The following is a 20,881-nucleotide window of genomic DNA, read 5'->3' on the forward strand; positions in this document are numbered from 1 at the left end:
ATTCACGCTAGGAAATGAATCTTGTTCACAGAAATGTTCCTGGATAACAGGAAATAACAGCAACATTTAGCTATTTTTATTACACTTTTATTTTAACTGCTTACACACAAAATCTTTTCAAGCCACAAGATTTCTGAAACTTCTCACTCAAAATGCAAAATTATCCTCCAAATCTCCAAAACCATAAGCCATTTCTCAGCCATGAACACCTTTTTCAAAACACTACACAATTCTCTATCTAAAACACAAACATCTAACAGGAAACTAGTTTCTTTCCTTTTCCATATACTTATTCACCAGGTCACACACTGCTCAAATGAAGACACTTTTTTTTTATTACTATAGCACAATTTTAACACTAAGGTTAATTTTGTCAGAACACTACACATTAGTTTACACATCCACACACACAAACAGCAGAAAACATCAGTTTTCTTGCAAAATGAAAAACACACAAGCTTCATTCAATATAGATCTGTTTGCTTCATGTACACACTGCTGTTCTTGATTCTAAACACTTACCTAAACGCCTCTAATTTATTAACAATGGTATAATCTAGGTTTGATTTTTTTCTAGATATTGAGCTATTGCTATAAAGTACATGAACATACTGTATTCTGCACTGCATACTGATTACAGTTTTTCTCAATTACTAAAACACTAAAACCCATTGGCAGAACAAAGTTCTCAGTTGCCTGACCTTATTTAGCTAATTGTGCCTTTTGTTGTCAATACCTTAAACCATATCACATGGTAAAACACAAGACTTCTTTTTTAGACTCTAAACACATTTTCATCCAATACTGCTAAACACACATAGGAACAATCAAATTCAAATAGAGAAAATATTTCACTAATTAAACACAACCAATCAAAACTGACGTCATGTTTTTCAAATGACGTGACACAACCAATATAAGCCAAGTCAGAGAGCAAACAGGTTGTTGAAGGTGGGAAGTAGAGTGTCTAAGCATGGATAGAAGAAACTATGTGAGAGGATGAGTGTAATGGGCAGTTTATGAACTTGTACCTCCCTCAATACTCCCCTTTCCTGAAACCGATTGAGGAGTTTTTCTCCTCATGGAGATGGAAAGTGTATGATAGACAACCCTACACCATAGTAAATCTGCTGCAATCCATGGATTTAGCATGTGGTGATATACTGTAGATGAGGAATCATGTTCTCCCCTATTGCTTTAGGAGGGACGATATTGCGTGTAATGTTGACAAAGTGTTCTGGTCTGACCCAGCCCAAAAGACAAGAAGAAGCAAATTTCAGTATATGCTGCGCATAGGGACGCCACACATGGGGGGTGTGGCCATTGTGCCAAAACTTTTACATTACACATTACATTACATTTGCATCAAATGGCAAACACTTCTTTCATAATATAACTCTTTTGGAAAAGCAACACTGCTGTTCTAAATCTAAAGCTCTTTGCTCTTGTAACGAGGGGTCTGAGACAGTATTAGATTCCATGAGCAGAAGTTTATTAAAGGGATTAGGCAGAGACATCAACGAATAAACAGGCAGAGAGTCGGCAACATGTAAGCAGTCCAATCTAATAACAAACAAGGGCAAATCCAGACGACGTAGTGAGAGTGCAGGCTAAGGTTCAGCATAACAACAGTCAGTCCAAAACAGATCAACAAACACAAGGGCAAATCCAGAAGACGTGGTGAGAAGGCAGGCAAAAGTTCAAGGCAACAATAAGCAGTCCAAAACAGAGCAAGAGGGCAAAGACAGATAACGTACTTGATCAAGGCAGGCAGGGTCATATACAGACAGGCAGTCATGAAAATCTCTTGGAACAATGCTTGGTAATGCAGGTGAACTGGCAATACTTTGCAAGGAAGCCTGGCCTGAGCTCTTGCTGAAATACAGCACAAACAGGAAGTGACTGCAGAGGGAGTGGAGCTGAGTCAGTAATTGGGCAGGGGCTCCCCCTGCTGGCGTGGCATTGCAGCTCTTTAAAGGCTTATATCTACAATTCAATACAATGTTCTACAGTGACAGTAATATGCTAAGAGAGGGAACAGGTACACTGTAAACACCAATGACAAGTAGAAACAGAAAATATTCATTAGGTAATACAATACATACAATAGCATACAACAGAACCATAAACATACAGTACTGTGTGTAAAAATGTAAATAAATAAATAAATAAATCAGATGTAAAGCATTAGCAAAAGTATGTTCTTTAGAATACAATAAAGAACACAATTGTGTGTGTGGGGTCTCAGAGTGAAAACCGTTGATTGTCAGCCGAAGCGTCATGCATTTGCCAAATGGTTGGCCGTACACATTCCAGCACCAGATTGAGAAGAATTTCTCTATTCTTTTTAAAAGGAATGTAGAATTTAGGATTTAGAAAAGGTGAATATGCAGTAGGTAGAAAACAACAAATTGTAAAGAGGGTAACAGTTTTTTTTTTTTTTTGGACCAGAACAGCCTGATGTCCTGTTACCTTTGACGTATTTATAGGCCTAAACTACAGTAAAGCAGTGATTGGTTAGTGATCAGTTAAGAAATTAGTGTTTCCACATTTGAGGAGTGTGTGAATAAGTGTAGCACTTTGATTAGTCATGTTTGGAAAAGGAAAGCAAGTGGCTTCTGGTCTTTTCTCGTTACTCGACTCAAAATGTCACTCAGGGGTTCTCACTCAGGTGTTCTCAACCTTTTTCACTTCAGGGCCCACTTCTTTCTCCAATAAATTTTTGAAGGCTCACCTGTCTGATATTTTCTCTAAAATTTTATGAAATGCTATATATATATATATATATATATATATATATATATGAATTTTCTTTTCGGCTTAGTCCCTGAGGTCGCCATAGCAGACTAATCCAGCATATGTTTTACGCAGCAAATGCCCATTCAGCTGCAACCCAACACTGGGAAACACCCATACACACTATTTCACACACATACACTGCGAGCAATTTCATTTTTTCAATTCACCTATAGTGCATGTCTTTGGACTATGGAGGAAACTGGAGCACATGACAATATGAACATGGGGAGAACATACAAACTCCACACATAAATGCCAACTGACCCAGCAGCCAGGGCTCGAACCATCTGCACAGATATACACAGATTCAAAGAGAGCCACAGATCAACAGGGAGATTGCAAAAGACCAGCTTCTGCTTTAAACTGGATTGACTGAATATCTATTATTAAATATCTACTATTCAAAAATATACAGACAAATGTAAAATACAGTAAAACACACTAAATCTGTTGAAAACATCGATCTGATGGCGATCTGAGTTTCCAGCAGGATATTATTAGGAGATCGCTGACAGGAACAGTGAGCCAGAGTCTCATATGCAGGTTTATTTTACAGTCTATAGCAAAAACACCATTGAGCCTCGCTAGATCCACCTGTATGGGCGTGAGTCCGTTATAAAACACTTACAGGACTTTGCAAACACAATCATGAGGCTGTTTTTGCACTGAGTTTGAAGTAATCAATGAGAAAGGGAAATTGCACTACTTCCATCATTTTAATATAGCATATTAATGATGAAATCCAATGATGAAATCCAAAAAATTATAGTATAATATTGAGAGTTCTTTTTTTTTAAGATTTATTTTTGGCCTTTTTTGGATAGGACAGTATTTAGACAGGAAGCGAAGTTGGAGAGAGAGTGGGGTGTAGGGAAATGTCCTCGAGTCAGGATTTGAACTCGGGACGCCCTGACATGCTACTGCACCATATGTCAACGCGCTAACCACTAGGCTATTGCGCCGTCTGAGAGTTCATTTTATGCTAACAGTCCACCTGCAGGATCGCTGAGGCCCACTAGTTGAGAATCCCTGATCTAAAGCAAAGTTATACTTTTCCTAAGAGTAAAAAAATAAAACAACAACAACAACAACAATAACAACAAACATTATGGTTCTTTTGCAGGTTTTTCCTCAAGTTTTTCCTGAAATGCAATCAGAACTGTCTGAAGAATGCAGGAAATCCACGAGACATGCGCCGCTTTCAGGTAAACTATTTATATTCTAAAATGTTCTTTTTTAAGGTATATTGGCCTGTGTTTGTCTTGTTATTTCGCTTTCTCTCTCCCTCTCTCTCTCTCTACCTCTCTCTCTCTCTCTCTCTCTCTCTCTCAAATTAAAATTCAAAATCAAACTTGTTATATTGGCATGACAAATGTTACATATTTATTTGTGATGCATTTGTGAAGTTTGCTTTAAACTGAACATATGAAAACAAATAACATAGTTGTAGTGAAGAAAAAAACTATAATTAACGGTATATTTAACAATCATTCATTCATTCATTTTCTTTTCGGCTAAGTCCCTTTATTAATCTGGGGTTGCCCCAGCGGAATGAACTGCAAACTTTTCCAGCATATGTTTTACGCAGCGGATGCCCTTCCAGCTGCAACCCATCTCTGGGAAACATCCCTCCACACTCATTCACACTATATTACGGACAATTTAACCTACCTAATTCACCTCCATCTCTTTGGACTGTGGGGGAAACTGGAGTACCCGGAGGAAACCCACGCAAACACGGGGAGAACATGCAACAAAATTTTTAACAAAATTAGAAACTGACCCAGCCATGGCTTAAACCACCGACCTTCTTGCTGTGAGGTGACAGCACTATACTGTGCCACCGCGTCACCCCCACAATCAACATTTTAGGATAAAACAATAATAATACATTATAATTAACAGTATATTTATCAATCAGCATTTTTAATTAATTTATAACAATTTAGAATTATCTGTGTGTGTGTGTGTGTGTGTGTGTGTGTGAGTATGTGCACACTCATCTGTGCCTGCGTGTGTGGTGTCTGCAAGTTTATCACTGATGATTTTATTGATCTCCTCTCTCTTTGGGTGACAGGCATCAATGTATTGTGCCGCTAGAAAGATACAATCAGCTTTTTTAACTAATACATATTAAAGTTGTGTTTTATGGTCTAACTTAGTGAATTCAGGGTAAATGAGCTGGAATTTAGGGTAGAAAGTTTCTCTAATGTGCTGTGCTGTTGTGCAGTTGTGCTGTTGTGCAGTGGGTGAGGAAGTGTTGCTCTGTCTCCACCTCTGCTTGGGCACAGTGTGAGCAGATGCTTTCTCTCTGGGTTGCCAGTTCTGTCTGTTACTCAGTTTGTATATCGTAATTGTTGTTCTTAATTTACTGTTCTTTACTGTACTTAGATATGTTGCTGTTGTATAATCTCTTTTTAGGTCCAAATAACATTCAAGTTTGCTTTGATTTCCTACTGCTTCACTCCAGTAAATCAACTAATTGGGACGAATTACCAAAACCAAGTTTCTTATAGTCAGTTAAATGTCCGTTGAAGGAGCAGTATCAACAGATATTAAGCAGACAGTCTAGTAATACTTAAATGGACCATTAAAATAAAGTGTTACCAAGAAATGTACCAAGAGCAAATACAACTGGTTAGAAATTTAATATAAAGATTATCTAAATACAAAACAAAATCAATTACATCCAAAGTTACAACAAATTGTAGGGATTTTTTACAGTTTGAACCCAAAGAATGACCAATCTGTCAGATGAAGAAGAGCCGGAGTCAGAGATTCAAATAAATAAAGTTTACTGAAGATAGTTTGCAGTTTCATAAGCAGAAACCAGCTTCAACACTCGCAATAAGTTCCTAGGCTGCTCTACTTAGAATCACAAATCAACAACTATTATACTGTAACATAATGTCATTGACTGCATTGTACATGAAGGTGTTTTAACCTGATTGGATATAAACAATATTAGACAATCTTATTTTGGTTAGAGACATTATTATAATGGCAAACAAACAAAACATCATTTGAGCATTGAACTTCTCTTATTGGACCATGAAAAAGCCTTCGATAGAGTGGATCACTCTTATTTATTCACTCTTATTATTTTTAGATTTGGTCATAATTTTTGTGTCCTATATTAGACTGTTGTACAGCAATATTTACAGCATGATAAAAGTAAATCAGTCAGTAATGAGAGGAATGAGGCAAGGATGTCCTCTGTCAGGTTTACACTATGCTATTTCAATTATAGAAAAATGCTACATAGTATTGGAGTTCCTGGTTGCACTAAAATTTCCCAAGTAAATCTTCTAGCATATGCAGTTGATGAAACTCTGATCATTAGGAATTCAAATGATGTTGAGAATTTAGTTTCGTGTTTGAGCATTGTTTTAGAAAGCTACCTCTGCATGTATAAATTGGGGAAAATATAACTCTTTATTGATGGGACACTGGCCTAGTACAGATCTTCCTCATTTATCAAAACAGTGTAAATAGGAAAAGCATGGCCTAAAAGTTCTTGGTATTTATTTTGGAACAGATGAGTACATAAAAAAGAACTGAGAAAGTGTGTTTGACCAGGTTATTGTGTGGATTTTCCCACAGCTTTCATACAGAGGGGGGTGCCTAGTGTTGAAAAATGAGAATCCAGTCCAGGAGACTTGTTACGAGCAGAATTCTTTATTGAGACTTGTTGGTCAAGTTCTGCAGTCAAACAGCATCTAAAAAGTCTGCAAGTCTAACACAAGTCTGAATATTAGTCTGATTTGAGACAGAGTTGTCCTGACTATAATATGTTTAGGAGGGGGCAGTGACTAAAGGTGGAGATGGCTATAAAAAACATGCAAATGAAGTAGATGGGTGAAAGAACCTGCCCAACCACTGACCACACAAGTTTATCAACAAAACTCTTTCTTTGGCCTGAATGGATCCACAAAGACAACATCCTCATAAAGAACTAGCTGTGAAGGTTCAAAGGGCATTTGTTGATTTCTTTTGCAAACACCATCATTGGCTTCATCCTGGGGTGCACTATCTTTCTGTTGCAGAGGGAGGCCAATACGCAATACACATTTAATCAAATATTGCAGCAATAAGATTATAAACATTGCAAAAAAAATGTATATTGTCTGTATATCTAAGATCTTGGAGGATACAATTTTGATAAAGAATTATTATTATTATTATTATTATTATTATTATTATTATTGTTGTTGTTGTTGTTGTTTTTGTTTAGTTGTTTTGAGAAGGGATTTGTTTTGGGAAATGGTTTATATTAAAAAGGGTTTTAAAAGTTAAAAAGTACTTATTTCTCCTCTTCCTTTTCTCACACTTTTTTGAATGCACTTTTTGGAGTAGGGTCATTTATTTATTTTTTGTTTGTTTGCATTGTTTTTTGTTTGTTTATTTAGTGCATGTTTTGTGTGCTTGTGGCAGGATGGCATCTACCCCTCAGAGGGGAGCATCGCCTTTCACCCAACGGAATGGTTTTAGGTGTGTTCCAGAAGTAAATACTTTGATTGAAGATGTTCTCCTTGCAGAAGGAGCTAAGGTAGGACTCAAAAGTATTACTTCTGCTTCTAGATTTAATTCTTTCTAATGGGTGAAAATCGGGTGAATAAATGATTAAATACTATGTACCCATTACACCGTTGTTAGCCTCAGCATTAAAAGTAATAGTCTGTAATGTGTCCCTATTTGTTAATAATAAGGGCTGTAGAAAAGACTGCTATGTCCTAGTAAAGAGCATGAACAACAGTGATCACATGCGCCGAATAATCCTGAGATGTCATCAGACATTCTGGTTCCAGCTGTTGCAGAGAGAGACTAAGGAACTGTGACATCATTCTTATGAGCAGATAAGGAAGCTTAAATAAAGAATGAAGCTTTGGAACACGTTGAGCCTACTTGCAGTGAATGAACAGTCCAGTCATCATCCATGGAGTGCACTTTCCCCTGTTCCTCGACCATGCATCCACACTTTACCAGTTACTACTAAACCCTCTACTTCGATCTAAGCTACCTTAGAGACTGAGCAACAGTGCAGAAATAAGGTTGCCTACTTGACTTAGAACAGAGGCTTTAGCAGTCGGAGAACATATAACTTCCAACGCCTTCCCAACCCTCACAGTATCAGTACTTTCAACTCTATGACAGAGTTGACAAAGGTAAAAGTAGGGCCAGCTCCAACCATTGCAAACTTTGTGAAGCCAGATCCAAGGGAGTTCTCACAGCTGCATATAACTCTAGAGAATATTCTGCCATAGGACACTACATTGAGATTCAAGTATATCAAATTCTTGTTGATAACGTGAAATTAGAGGAAGCTTTGTTAATTGAAGATTCTTACTGCAACTCATTATATCACTTTTCAGAGACTATAGGGGCACTTAACCAACAATATAGACAGCCCCTATCAGTTGGCGCTTTAGAGGATAGCTGAGCTCATGAACAAATGTCTATGACAAATGTCTATCATGTCAAATGTCTATCATGAGATGAACAAGTATAGATTAGAGCATTCTGGATGTTTGCACTGAAAGTCCATTTTTGTGCATATGCTTCAACAACTGGGCAATAAAGGATACATGGTGTTAGTGTTCGCTTCCCATGTATATTGACTGTTGGGTAAGCTTCCACATGATCTGCAAATAAGTTTTAGACGATTTGTTTACCCCCAGTGGATTTTCAAGTCTTTCTAGTTGGATCTTTCTGCGTGGTTAGAGTTTGAGCTCCAAGTTCAAGAGGACAGCACCAGATTCTTTTCTCCAACAAGTAAGCCAATGTCCGACCATAATGGGGGACACAATCTTAGAGACACAAGACAGCCAACTAAGGCTACAAATATCTTCCTTGGTAAAGAGAAAGACTGTAGTGACATTCCAGATAAATTTCCTGACCCAAAGTCCAGAGATAATAAAATGTTCTGCCCACATTGTGGTGCTCAATACCACTACCTGAATGGGTGTTTTAGATTTTCTCTTGCACACAGTGTAATCTTAAGACACCCTGCAAGAGTTATAATCGCCGCCATTTGTACATCTTCCATGTTCAATCCTTTGTTAAGTTACCTGAGACACCTAAAGTCAGCAGTTCAGAAAGTTGTTTAGTAAACACAACCACAGAAATACTGTATCTAGATCAGCCCACTGACAGACGAGTTTAGCTGAAGATTTGTAAAGTTTCCTGAGGAATGGCAGTCATTGCTTAGAGACCAATGCCCTTTTGGATGATGGATCTGAATGCACCATCCTCCTGAATTCAGCAGCGTAGCAGCTTAGATTGACTGACAGACCTGAGAACTGGTTCTTCATACTGTCAGACAAGACCTCCACACTCAGCTTCAGTAACTTTCACAGTGTTACCAGTGTCACAACCTAAGACTTCCTTCATGATTTGTAATGCTTTGACAGCCAATGGCGCTGGGATTGGGGTTGGACTCTACAGGGGCTCACAAACAAGACCAATAACAACCTTCTTAGCCAGCAGTGTCTCTTCACAGCCACTCTACACTTACATTCTGACCTATATAGACAAGTATAGAAATTGTGGCAACTAGCTCCTATATCATAGTGAGAAACTCATTAGTCATTCAAAGCAAGATCAAAAGGATCTTTCACTGCTTGAGTCCAAGTCTATTTGAGTTGAGATAGATGGCGATACAGTACCAGATATGCCACAACATTATTGTGAGTGGAAAATATGAACATCTTGCAGCTCACCAGATACCGCTTTGCCTTGTCTCAGAGGAATCAAGAACTGACTAGCCAGAGATTTCACCTAAGCCACAGCCTACCAGTTAGAGATGAACAAACTAAAGGAGGCTGGAAATGCACATGTGATATCTCCCAATCAATTGGCTCAAACCAAGGAGTAGTTGTATATTCCACATCATGACACATCATAATGGGAAGAACAGAGACGTATTCAACCATTCATTCCAAAATAGAGGGAAAATTCTCAACCAGTGGCTTTTTCCTGGTCCCACACTGGGTCCTTTCCTGATGTCTGTCCTCTTGAGATTCTGTAAAGACATTGTTGCATTGAGCAGCAACATTAGAGGTATGAGCCATTAGAGGTATGTCCATCATTTGCGACCGCCCACTGCTAAGATTCCTTTAAATGGACCTAAACCAAGATCAGCCAAGACAGTGGGCCACTTTCCCTCAAGTACTAGACGCTATCCAGTCTGATGCAAAGTCAAGTCAAGTACCCTGGTTTTGTGGCTAGCCCAAGAGCAAACAGATCCACAAGGATCCACACTTGAACTATACTGGAACTTTACATCTAACAGACTGTCATACAAGTATCGTCCCATTACATGCTTTACTCCTATTACGCACCATATCTTAAAATTTCTAGTCAGCCAGTATGACCCACTGGGGTACACCCTTTTACCATGAGAGCTAAAGTCTTAGTTGAGCATCTCTGGGGCAAGAAAAGTGACTGGGATGATCCTCAGCTTCCCAATGAGCTGCTCCACACCTGGCAAGGATGGGAGCAAGAGTTACCAGATATTCAGCACATCTCTATTTCCAGATGTTATTTCACTTCAGAGTTAGAATATCCATATAAGAAGCATACATATTTTCTATGATTCTTCAGAATGAGTTTATGGCTCAGTGGCATACCTAAAAACACTGCCCGTTCCAGAGTTTTGCCAAAGAAACAGCAGTCCATACCTTGGCTTGAGTTATGTGCTGCTTTGACAGGAGCGCAACTGGCCAAATTACTAAAGTCAGTGTTCCTATAAGTCAGCTCACACTCTGGTCAGATTCCAGGACAGTGCTGACATAGATTCAAACTGACTCTTGCCAATTAAAGGTGTTTGTTGGAACAAGAATAGCCAAGATACAGGAGTTAACAGATTCCAAGGACTGATGTCACTAGATTGCAAGTCTAGTCTCGAGGATGATATCACAAGAGACAAGACTTTGGCTGAGCTAGATAAGCAAAGCAGATGGAGTCAAGGCCATCATTCCTTATCCTATCCCCAGATCAGTGGCCTAAGAGGCCTCTCCCACAACTAATTTCTGAAGATGTTGAGCTAAAACAACTCATATTCTGTGGACTTACAAATCTTGTGCTCCACTCGACCTTGCTTAATTGCAATAAGTTTGAGTCTTGTAAGGAAGTCTTGCATGGGTATGCTACCCCTGATGTGCTAACAGCAAAAGCTTATAAATAATTCCAACTAACCCTACTTCATCAAGCACAAACTCAAAGTTTTCCTGTTGAGATGGTTCATCTTTAGTCTGGTAAACTGCCACCAATGACCAGTCTTCTCCTATAACTTTCTCCAGAGTATGACAGCACTATGCAGCTAATCAGGGTTGGTGGTCGACTTAGGCGGACAGAGCATCTTGGCGAATTTACCATTCACCCCATATTTCTTGACCCTAAGTCAAAGTCAAAGTCAGCTTTATTGTCAATTCAACCACATGTACAGGACATATTAGAAATTATGTTGCTCTCAGACCCTAGGTGCCTAACATGTAATATTAATACAAAAAGTAGAGTTTTAAAGAAAGAATTTACAACAAATACAATTATACATAAAATGTAATCAAAAAATATACATAAAATGTAGTCTAAAAATATATGTTAAGAAAAATATTTGTAAACAATACAATGACATTATGGCAATGCGTGAAAACCAGAGTTGTGAAGATATAGAACAGTGTATAGTGCAAGAAGGCTTGTAAACATGATAATTATAATAAAGTGACATTGTCATGATATATAGGGAGGTAGTCCAAAGTTGCATAAAGTGACTTGTGCAGATGTATACGTGCGTGTGTGTGTGTGTGTGTGTGTGTGTGTGTGTGTGTGTGTGTGTGTGTGTGTGTGTGTGTGCGTGTGTATGTGTGTGTGTGTGTGTTTTCGGGTGAGACGGGTGCTGTAAATGTCCTGGAGGGAGGGGAGAGGGACACCAATGATCTTTTTACTATGTGTTGAAGAGTTTCCCCGCAGGATGCATTGCAGGCTCCAAACCCCACAGTGATGCAGCTGGTCAGGATGCTCTCAATAGTGCCTCTGTATAAGGTGTACATGATTGGGGCAGGTGCTCTTGCTCTTTTTAATTTGCGGAGGAAGTAGAGACACTGCTGTGATTTTTTTGGCCAGTGCAGTGGTATTTTTTTGTCCAGGAGAGATCCTTAGTGATGTGTACACCCAGGAACTTGGTACTGCTCATAGCTCCACAGATGAACCATTGATGGTCAGAGGAGCATGCAAAGTGTGTGCTTTCCTGAAGTCAACAACAATCTCCTTCGTCTTCTCTACATTCAGAGATTGTTGTCTCTGCACCACTCGGCCAGACGGCTCACACTTTACTTCTGTAGTTTGCCTCATCGCTTTTGTTGATGAGACCCACAACAGTCGTGTCATCCGCAAACTTGATGAAAAGATTGGAGTTGTGTGGTGGTGCACAACATGAGTCAGCAAAGTGAAGAGGATATGGCTCAGCCCACATCCCTAAGGGCCCCCAGTGTTTAGAGTGATGGTGCTGGATGTGTTACTGTTGGCCCGTACTGCTTGTGGTCTTCTGGTGAGAAAATCCAGCAGCCAGTTACACAGAGAGGTGTTGAGCCCCAGCTGGACCGGTTTTTGAGTGAGCTGTTGGGAGATGATAGTGTTGAATGCTGAACTGAAGTCTATGAACAGTATTCGGATGTAGGAGTCTTTTTTGTCCAGGTGTGTGAGTGCTCAGTGGAGTGCAGTGGAGATGGCATCATCAGTCGAACGGTTGGACCGGTACGCAAACTGAAAGGGGTCCAAGGAGGGAGGCAGGACATACTTAATGTGCTGCATGTCAAGCCGTTTGAAGCACTTCATGATGATAGGAGTCAGTGCAAATGCATGGTAAGCATCCCCTGAGCAGACTTATTATAAAGGACTTTGATGGAACCTTATACATCCTGGAGCAGAGAAAGTGTTTGCTGAGGTATATCATAAGTACTGGATATTGAGAGGCCGAGACGATATTTGGGAGCACCAGAGAGCATGCTTAGGTTGTAAACGGTGGAGCGGTCACCCTAGCATTCCCAGAACGGAGGACCTCCCTCCTTCAATATTGCATTTGTTTTAACCAGATTTCTACTTTTCTGATTGTTTTGGCTCTTATCTCAACAAGATTGGGCACAGACATGAGAAACAATGGCAGGGTTATATTTAACTGTCAGATGGACACAGATTTTTCTAATGGCACTCCAAAGAATCATCTCACGTAGAGGCAAACCATTCGAAATTATCTCTCATCAAGGAACCAATTTCAGAGGTGGCAACAACACTAAAGGAAGATTTCACTGCTTTCAGTCCTTCCCTACAAAGAGCAATTGGCCAGCCACCAAATTAATTTTAAGTTCAACCCCTCTGGAATGTCACATTTTGGGGGCTGTTGGAAAAGAGAGATAAGATCTCGAAAATCAGCTCTCTGTGAAGTAATCAACTTATTACTCATAGGGCGGATTAACTCAACCTTGCCGCAGGTAATATACCCTGAATCAGAGTTTCTAAGCAAATGGAGATGGAACACAATCAGCTTTTAGCAGACCAATTCTGTAAACGATTACGTCGCACCTATCTCCCACAGTTGCAAATCTGGCAGAAATTGCACAGAGAATCTGTAGGCAGTCATGGTTGTCATGATTGTTGATCTGCAGAAGTGGAAGTCAAAGGGAAAACTTATATTTGTCCCATTAACAGGCCCATTACCCTCCCAACTGTGCCAGAATGAGTACCACTTAGTTAACCCTTTGCCAACGTACCTTTTCTGAATTACACATTTGCATAGAAATGTGAGGGCAGCTGTAGAAAATACTCTTATGGTTATATACATAACAATAGTGCCTTCTTGTGACTAATAGTGCCCTCTTGTGACTAAATATTGCACTGTTGACTCAGATTCCCCTTTAACAATCCATTTAATAGTTAACAGGAAACCATTCAGAGCACCAGTAGCATTGCTAGCATCATGCGTTGTTATAGTCAAATGCGTTCATATACAAATCCACTCATATTAAGCTACACTCAAAATTACTGTGCTGCTTTGCCATATTTTCATACTCAAGAACTGTAAACTTTCTACAAGCTTCTAACATTTAAAGTGTACGTTATCTCTGGTCAGATGACTTATGTCTGCTTAATTCCCACTAACACTACTCTACCTAACAAGGGCATTATTAAAGAACTGACCAGATTCAATAAAATCGCTGGTTCTATAAAAGAGATTCCGCTTGGATGTAAAAACGCTGCACTAAAAGCATGTGCTGTCTTTCAGAATACAAGTGATATGTTTTTTTTTTATACAAGTGTATATAGTTTTTTTCTGGCTACATAATTCATACTCTGCCGAAATGCAGACAGAGATACATATCCACAATGAGCCTGTGTTGATATAAACTCCAATTCCCAATGGACTCTTTGCACAAACTCTGCTGACGTGTTTCCGATAAAATCTCAGTCAGTCTCTTTACTTCCGCATAGCTCGTTCTACAGCGAAATCTAATAGCCGCGGAACCTAAACGTATCGGAGCATGGCAAAGAAGGGAGATTTTCACTTAAATTGATGAGGATCCTGTGCCAGTAGATGCCCAGCATCTGGAACATCATTAATGTTTAGTTCCAGAACCCACGGCAGTTGATTAATGCACCAGATCGGCCTGACAATCTCCATAAAGAGGTAGTGACTGAAAGGAGACTGCTTCAATGCTGTTTTTGGTGATGTTTTAAGGTTCTAAAGGTACAGTTAAAAAAATGATGTACTAGAATTTAACCCAGATGTAAAAAGTAACAAATTGTAATTACGTTTTATACCAATAAAATATTACGTTTTTAACCATACTATAGTAAATTCCAATATGCTGTATATATTGTAGTATTTACAAATGTTTTAATGAATGCAACAACATACCGTAGTATTAATTATCATGAACTTCATTAAATTGCAACACAGTTTATATATATAAATACACACATACACACACGCACGCACGCACACACACACACACACACACACACAAACACACACACGCACACACACACACACACACACACATACTAAACATTCTAGTGTCATGTAAGTATTTATATGCAAATCTTTATACGTTCTTTCTGATTCATACATCTACATGCATTACATCTGATTTAGGTTTCCAACTTGCATCCTACAACATCCAAAGTAACGTGTCCAGAGTAAGAGCAATTGTGAGAGAGACACCCTCCATCGCATGGCTGAGGGTCCACACTGAGCATCTCATCCGCAGGAAGAAGCAACAAGCTGGACAGTCATCATTACTCTCTATTACTATTATCAACCAGATTTACACAATGGGTTGCCCTCTGCCATTAGTTAAAGCTTGAGCAAAAGATTAAAGAGTAGATGATGAAACTAGATTTATTCATGTAAAAAATTATATAAACACACTCTGTAGATAATTTTTATGTTGTTGCCTGCACTGCAGAAATATAAAGTTGTTAATATATAAAACATACATTTTCAATGCATTAATATAAACATTTAAACATAAATAATAGAACAATTTGAGTGAACATTTGCTCTGCACTAATGTAAATATAAATAACTTTAGATACTTGCACTGCAGGTGTAAATATGCAGAGTTTTTTGTGCATAGAGAATTATGTGATGGTTACCTTCATCAAACGTACCACCTCTGTCTTTTGACAAAAATCATGCTAGTAAGTACCGTCAGTCCCCCAGTGATGCTCAAGCACTGGATGTATTTAATTATATTTAATGTTAGCCTTTTAAATCAGATGTTTTTTAATATAAGATTACAAGAATAATGCAAAATGCATTTGTTTCAAGTAGTTAAAAATTAATGAATGGGATACCACCTCCAACTCATTTTGAACAAGAAAAACCCCTAAAATATGTACATATAAGTAACTAGACATTTGCGCTGCAGTTGTGTAAAAAAATTACTTTAGACGTTTGCACTGCAGTTATGTAAAAAAGTAAATAAATGTAGACATTTGCACTGCAGTATAAATATAAATAATTTGACACAATGTTTAACATTTACGGTGATGTGTAAAAATGCAATAGTAAACAATTGTTAAATAAAAAGTTGTGTGAGAGTGTTTTGTTCAAATCTGTAGTCATCTTGACAGGTAAAAGTAAAAAAATAGAAGAAAAGAAAGAAATGGTCTTCTGAAGCTTCTTCTGAAACATTTTGATGTCTTTGTAGATGAGCTGGATCATCATGTCATCCTGAGCATAAATAACCTCCAATTCAAACTATGCAGCTTCTCTGATTTCATCATCGACCTGAAACACGAAATTCTTGCAGGAAACTGAGAAATAACCTATAGTTAATAACATTCATACTTATGGATATTAAGGACACAATGTACACATATATGTAAATTGATAGATAGACTGATGTATCCAAGGAAAATCTTATAAACAGCGAGTGTAATCTATCATCCTCTTCTGCACCTTCCACTTACAGTGATCGCCATGCTGCACCGGAAGTTGACATGCGGGCTAACCACAAACGCAGAAGAGATCATGCATAGAGTCCATTCTGCCACCTTTAGTTGTGTGGTCTGATCTAAAAACATTGTATCCCTCAATATGTATTATGTTGAAGACTGATTTATTCAAGCAAGTTTCCGAGACACCAATTACGTTGGAATTTGTTTGCTTAGCCCATAGTCTTACGTAGGGGATCAACCTACGTTAAAAGATTGATCAGGGATTTATTAGCTTATTTCAAGGAATCAAATCTTAGATTCTAATCACTTGATTTGACTCAATTGAGTCAGACTGAATCAGATTAAAAGATTCAAACTTTATCTACTATTTGTTCAGCAAATAGAAGCCATCATATTTTACCAATCTTGTTTATATTATTTTCTTGGCCACTGATAATAACATAACATAGCATTGGGTTAAATTTTAGCAAGGTAACAAAATCTGCAGATTTTAGTTCCAGCCAAAATTAAACACACCTGAACCAGCTAATCAAGCTCTTTCTAGGTATACTAAAACTTCCAGGCAGGTGTGTTGAAAGAAGTTGGAGCTAAACTATGCAGGACACCGGCCCTCCAGGACTGTGTTTGGGCACCCCTGCCGTATATTAACTTGGTTGGTTGAAATAAACACAGTATATGAGGAAAGCTATGACATATTATTCAAAGATACATCTGCCTTAGTTGCGACACAAGTTTGTCTTTAATTCATATGCATTAATTCCAGAGATCCTTTGTGTCTACGAAAGTGTCCATCTGGCAGGATGTCCCATATGACGAGTACATGACAAAAGAGACTTGTGAGGCAATTAGTTAGGCTTCCTGTTGGAAGGATTGTGAAATTTGGTACAGGGTCCCCCGAACATCTGTGGCCAAAGTATTGACTACAATATTCAAATCAATTGGCTCTCTGTTATCATGATGGTATAAGCCCGTGAGTCAGTTCTAAATGACTGAAACAATGTGGCACCAAGACTTCAGATTCAGACTGGTTTTGCGTTCTGCAATATAACAGTGAGTTCCAACACGTATAAGTTGATTACTTCATCAGACTATGCATGCTCAGATGAAAAACCATAGGGCATTTCTAGTCTTGAATTCAGCAGAAGTTTGTGATGGACATTCCCTGAGATTAGTAGTAAAAGAAAAAACAACCAGTTTCTCCTCGCTGATCCAGCTGATGCATCGTCACTACAGATGATGGATGTCACATAGGGAGCCAACTGTCTTTTTCCTTAAGTCCACAAACACTGCAAACCTCTCAGTTCAGCTCTTTCTTAAGTATGTTAGCTATGGCCATTACCTCAAAATCATGTAATCTGGTAATCTGATCATTTAACTGAAAACAAACAGGAAGTGCATTTCTTGGGGACATTAAAGCAGAAATAGACCATGCCATTGACCAATAAAAAGCTGGTCCAGTCAAATTTGCAGGGGTTTATTTTGTTATAACATTAGTGAAATGAACCTATGCAGGAGCCAAACATACTTATTGCTTGATACACACACAGGGATGTACAAAAATGTGTGTATATATATATATATATATATATATATATATATATATATATATATATATATATATATATATATATATATATATATATATATATATATATATATATAAATAAAATGCATATATAAAATGCATGCATAAATATAAAAAACATTACTCTACCTCCTCAGATGCGGGGGCGTTAGGTGAAATCCAGCTTTGTTGTAATCTGTTTATGACAATTTACATTTGTTTAGTATTGTTATTATTCTAATTATTTATTAAATGCATAATTATATTTGTTTTTAGCATTTTTTGTTTAGGTTTGTCTTAACATATGCATCAACCTATAGGTACATAGTAATAGGAAGTGTGTTTGGATATATCTGTTTTTGACCACACTTCCTTGTTATTGTTCATTTATTGTTTGCTGCAAAATAGAACTGAATTTAGAAGTTTTGACTATTTTTTGTTTTAACATTTTTTTAGCTTTATTTCTTACAGACACTATCTTGACATTCTGAAATTAGTCAGAGGATGCAGGGTTAACTAGTACTCAGTCTGGTTACCTCCTGCTCACTCATACTAAAAGTGTAGTTAATTTAGTCATTTCCATACAACTTGCTAATATTAGTGATTAAACAATTAAAAGGTGTTTGTGCTGCCGTATCTCCAGCTCTGCACAGTCAAATGAACCTTAAAATCTATAAAATCATGTTACAGCAAAGAGGTAGCACAGGCTCCACATAATCTAATGAATATAATGATTTCAGGAGAAGTCAAAATTAATCAAAACTTTACATTTTATTTTCCAGAAAAAAAGTGTATAATGCCACTCACAGAATCAAACAATAAAAGACAATTCAGAAATAAATGCACAACATCACTCAAAGAGAAATCTAAGAATATAGATGATTTGTCCAAATTTACATAGTGTTGAGCTTGAGAGCTCTGCACTTCAGGCCGATCTGGATATAGACTCACTCTCTGGGACATTTTGTCCTTTTCTTTAAATACCCAAGAAAAGCAATGAATAGTTCCTTTGTTTAAGCTAACCAGTAACTTTAAGATTTACTCATCTGTTTGGGATGAAATCAAAAGTTATCAAAGATAGGGATAAAACCTTCTTACCAGACCCACCTGAATATACAAGAGCTGAGGGAAAGTTCAGGGAAGAGGGCACGAATGTATCAAAGTCTATCCTGGGCACTTTCTCACTTGTCCTGTTCTTCAGATTTCAGTTTTAATTATTTTATCGCAGAGCACATTTAAGTCTGAGTAAAATCAACCCTTACACTTTCTTGCCATCGTCTCAGTCTGCATTTTATTTAAATCACCAATTAATTGAAGAGTGTAGGACATCGTGGAATAGACAGAGAGGTGTGTTTGTATGCTGTATTAGTTAGTGTCAAGCACCGAAATGATTAGTGCTAATTCCACTAGAGGCACATAAATTACATATTTCCCTTCAAACATTTGACTACATCAAAATTTACACTACATTTAAGTAATGTGCTCTACCTTTTACAGGTGGTTGTGTCAACGACAGTGAGTGTAGAAGGACATGTTTTGGCTGTGTCAGACAACATGTTTGTGCACAACAACTCCAAACATGGCAGAAGAGCTCGACGACTGGACCCATCAGAAGGAACACCATCATATTTGGAGCATGGTGAGTTACTGTGGATTTAACACTAACAGTTTAGCTGAAAAATGTGTAGACTTTTGTTTTTCTGATTAATTATTTGTTGACTAATTTCATTTAAATCACTTCGAACAATTACATTTCAGCCAGTTCATCCTCAAAGATTTGCAATATGACTAAATTATGGAATAACATCAAATTGCAAGATGAGATAGGCTTGTGTGTGAACAAAACCTTCACAGATTATGTAGTCACATTTTATTAAACTGTCATAAAATATTCAGTAATCCGCTGACAATAACCACACATGGCTAAATTGTCTTAAAAGCGCGTTGATAAAAATGTTAACCTTCGTCTAGTATATGTGAATGAGTTGGTGAAAGATAAAGCTTAGCTGTCAGATCCGTCTGTGAGCTTTGACCCTTCAAGTCACATCTTCAGTGGTGCGAAGAGAGTAAAAGATGAAGCAGAGATTAATTAAAAGCACCAACCTGTGCCCTCCTTCTTTCCTTTAACCCATCCCTGCTTCTAGAGAAAGGAAGAAAAAAAGTAAAACGGATAAGAAATAAAAGTCAATTAAATCCAAATGTGGGACTACACAATGGACTACTCTGGTTGACTTAAACAGAGTTTGAATAAAGTATAATAACAATAAGCACAATAAAAGAAAAAGAAGAAGAATACAAAGAAGAAGAAAAAGCATAAAAAGGAGAAAAAGTAGAAGAAAATGTATATTTCATTTAGTATATGGAATAAGGACATGTGCAAAGCATAACAGGAATTGATAATTCAGTGATTTTGAAGTCTAGCCTAGTCTGACCCAGTGCTCTGCACATCTTCATTCAGATCAACTTGTTAGCAGAGACCTTCAAGAACTAAACTGTTTGTGGTAGATGTGAGAGATATACAAAAAGTGATACCTTTTCATGTAGTATTAAATATGTGTTACCTGTATGGCGACTTCTGTATTTTGTATTTTATGTGTGAGACCTTTTACATTTTAAATTAAGCTTGTGTGCGTGATAATGTGTGTGTGTGGCATGTGTTAGAGCAGCATGGTGAACAGATGGCTTAGAGAAAAGCACAGAAAGTTTAATCCTATCAGATGGATCCATGCATCTCCATCTGCTTAATCCAGCAACCATTTCAGTATTCGCCAAAAACCTCCTCTCATGCAAAGATTACTGCCACAGATTCCACCTCATCTTCCCTATACTTTACCACCACACCAATCACCAAAGTATCTGTGTTATTGTGTCTCATTATACCCTCCAGGTCTGGATGTCTTTCATTTTTATCATCTCACAAGCAAATAAGAGAAGATTAACTAGGTTTACTGAACACAAGATGTTTTTATTTTTATAGTAATATAAATGCTCAAAATATAAATCATCATGCTTGTGATTGGGTTTTAGGAATGTTTTAAAATTAAAAAAGCGGAAAACATA

At 37.7% G+C, this 20,881-nt stretch overlaps 1 protein-coding gene across 1 annotated transcript in view; it reads left to right on the forward strand.

Annotated features, from left to right (window-relative positions):
• The window catches only part of ebf1b (EBF transcription factor 1b), a 232,292-nt gene that overhangs the window by 123,007 nt on the left and 88,404 nt on the right, over nt 1-20,881 (forward strand). The window contains 2 exon segments of the mRNA XM_056446497.1: nt 3,923-4,004; nt 19,319-19,460. Coding sequence (XP_056302472.1) covers nt 3,923-4,004; nt 19,319-19,460 — 224 coding nt within the window.

The sequence above is a fragment of the Danio aesculapii genome, chromosome 21, assembly GCF_903798145.1.
Source record: "Danio aesculapii chromosome 21, fDanAes4.1, whole genome shotgun sequence".
In the NCBI taxonomy this organism is placed as follows: Eukaryota; Metazoa; Chordata; class Actinopteri; order Cypriniformes; family Danionidae; genus Danio; species Danio aesculapii.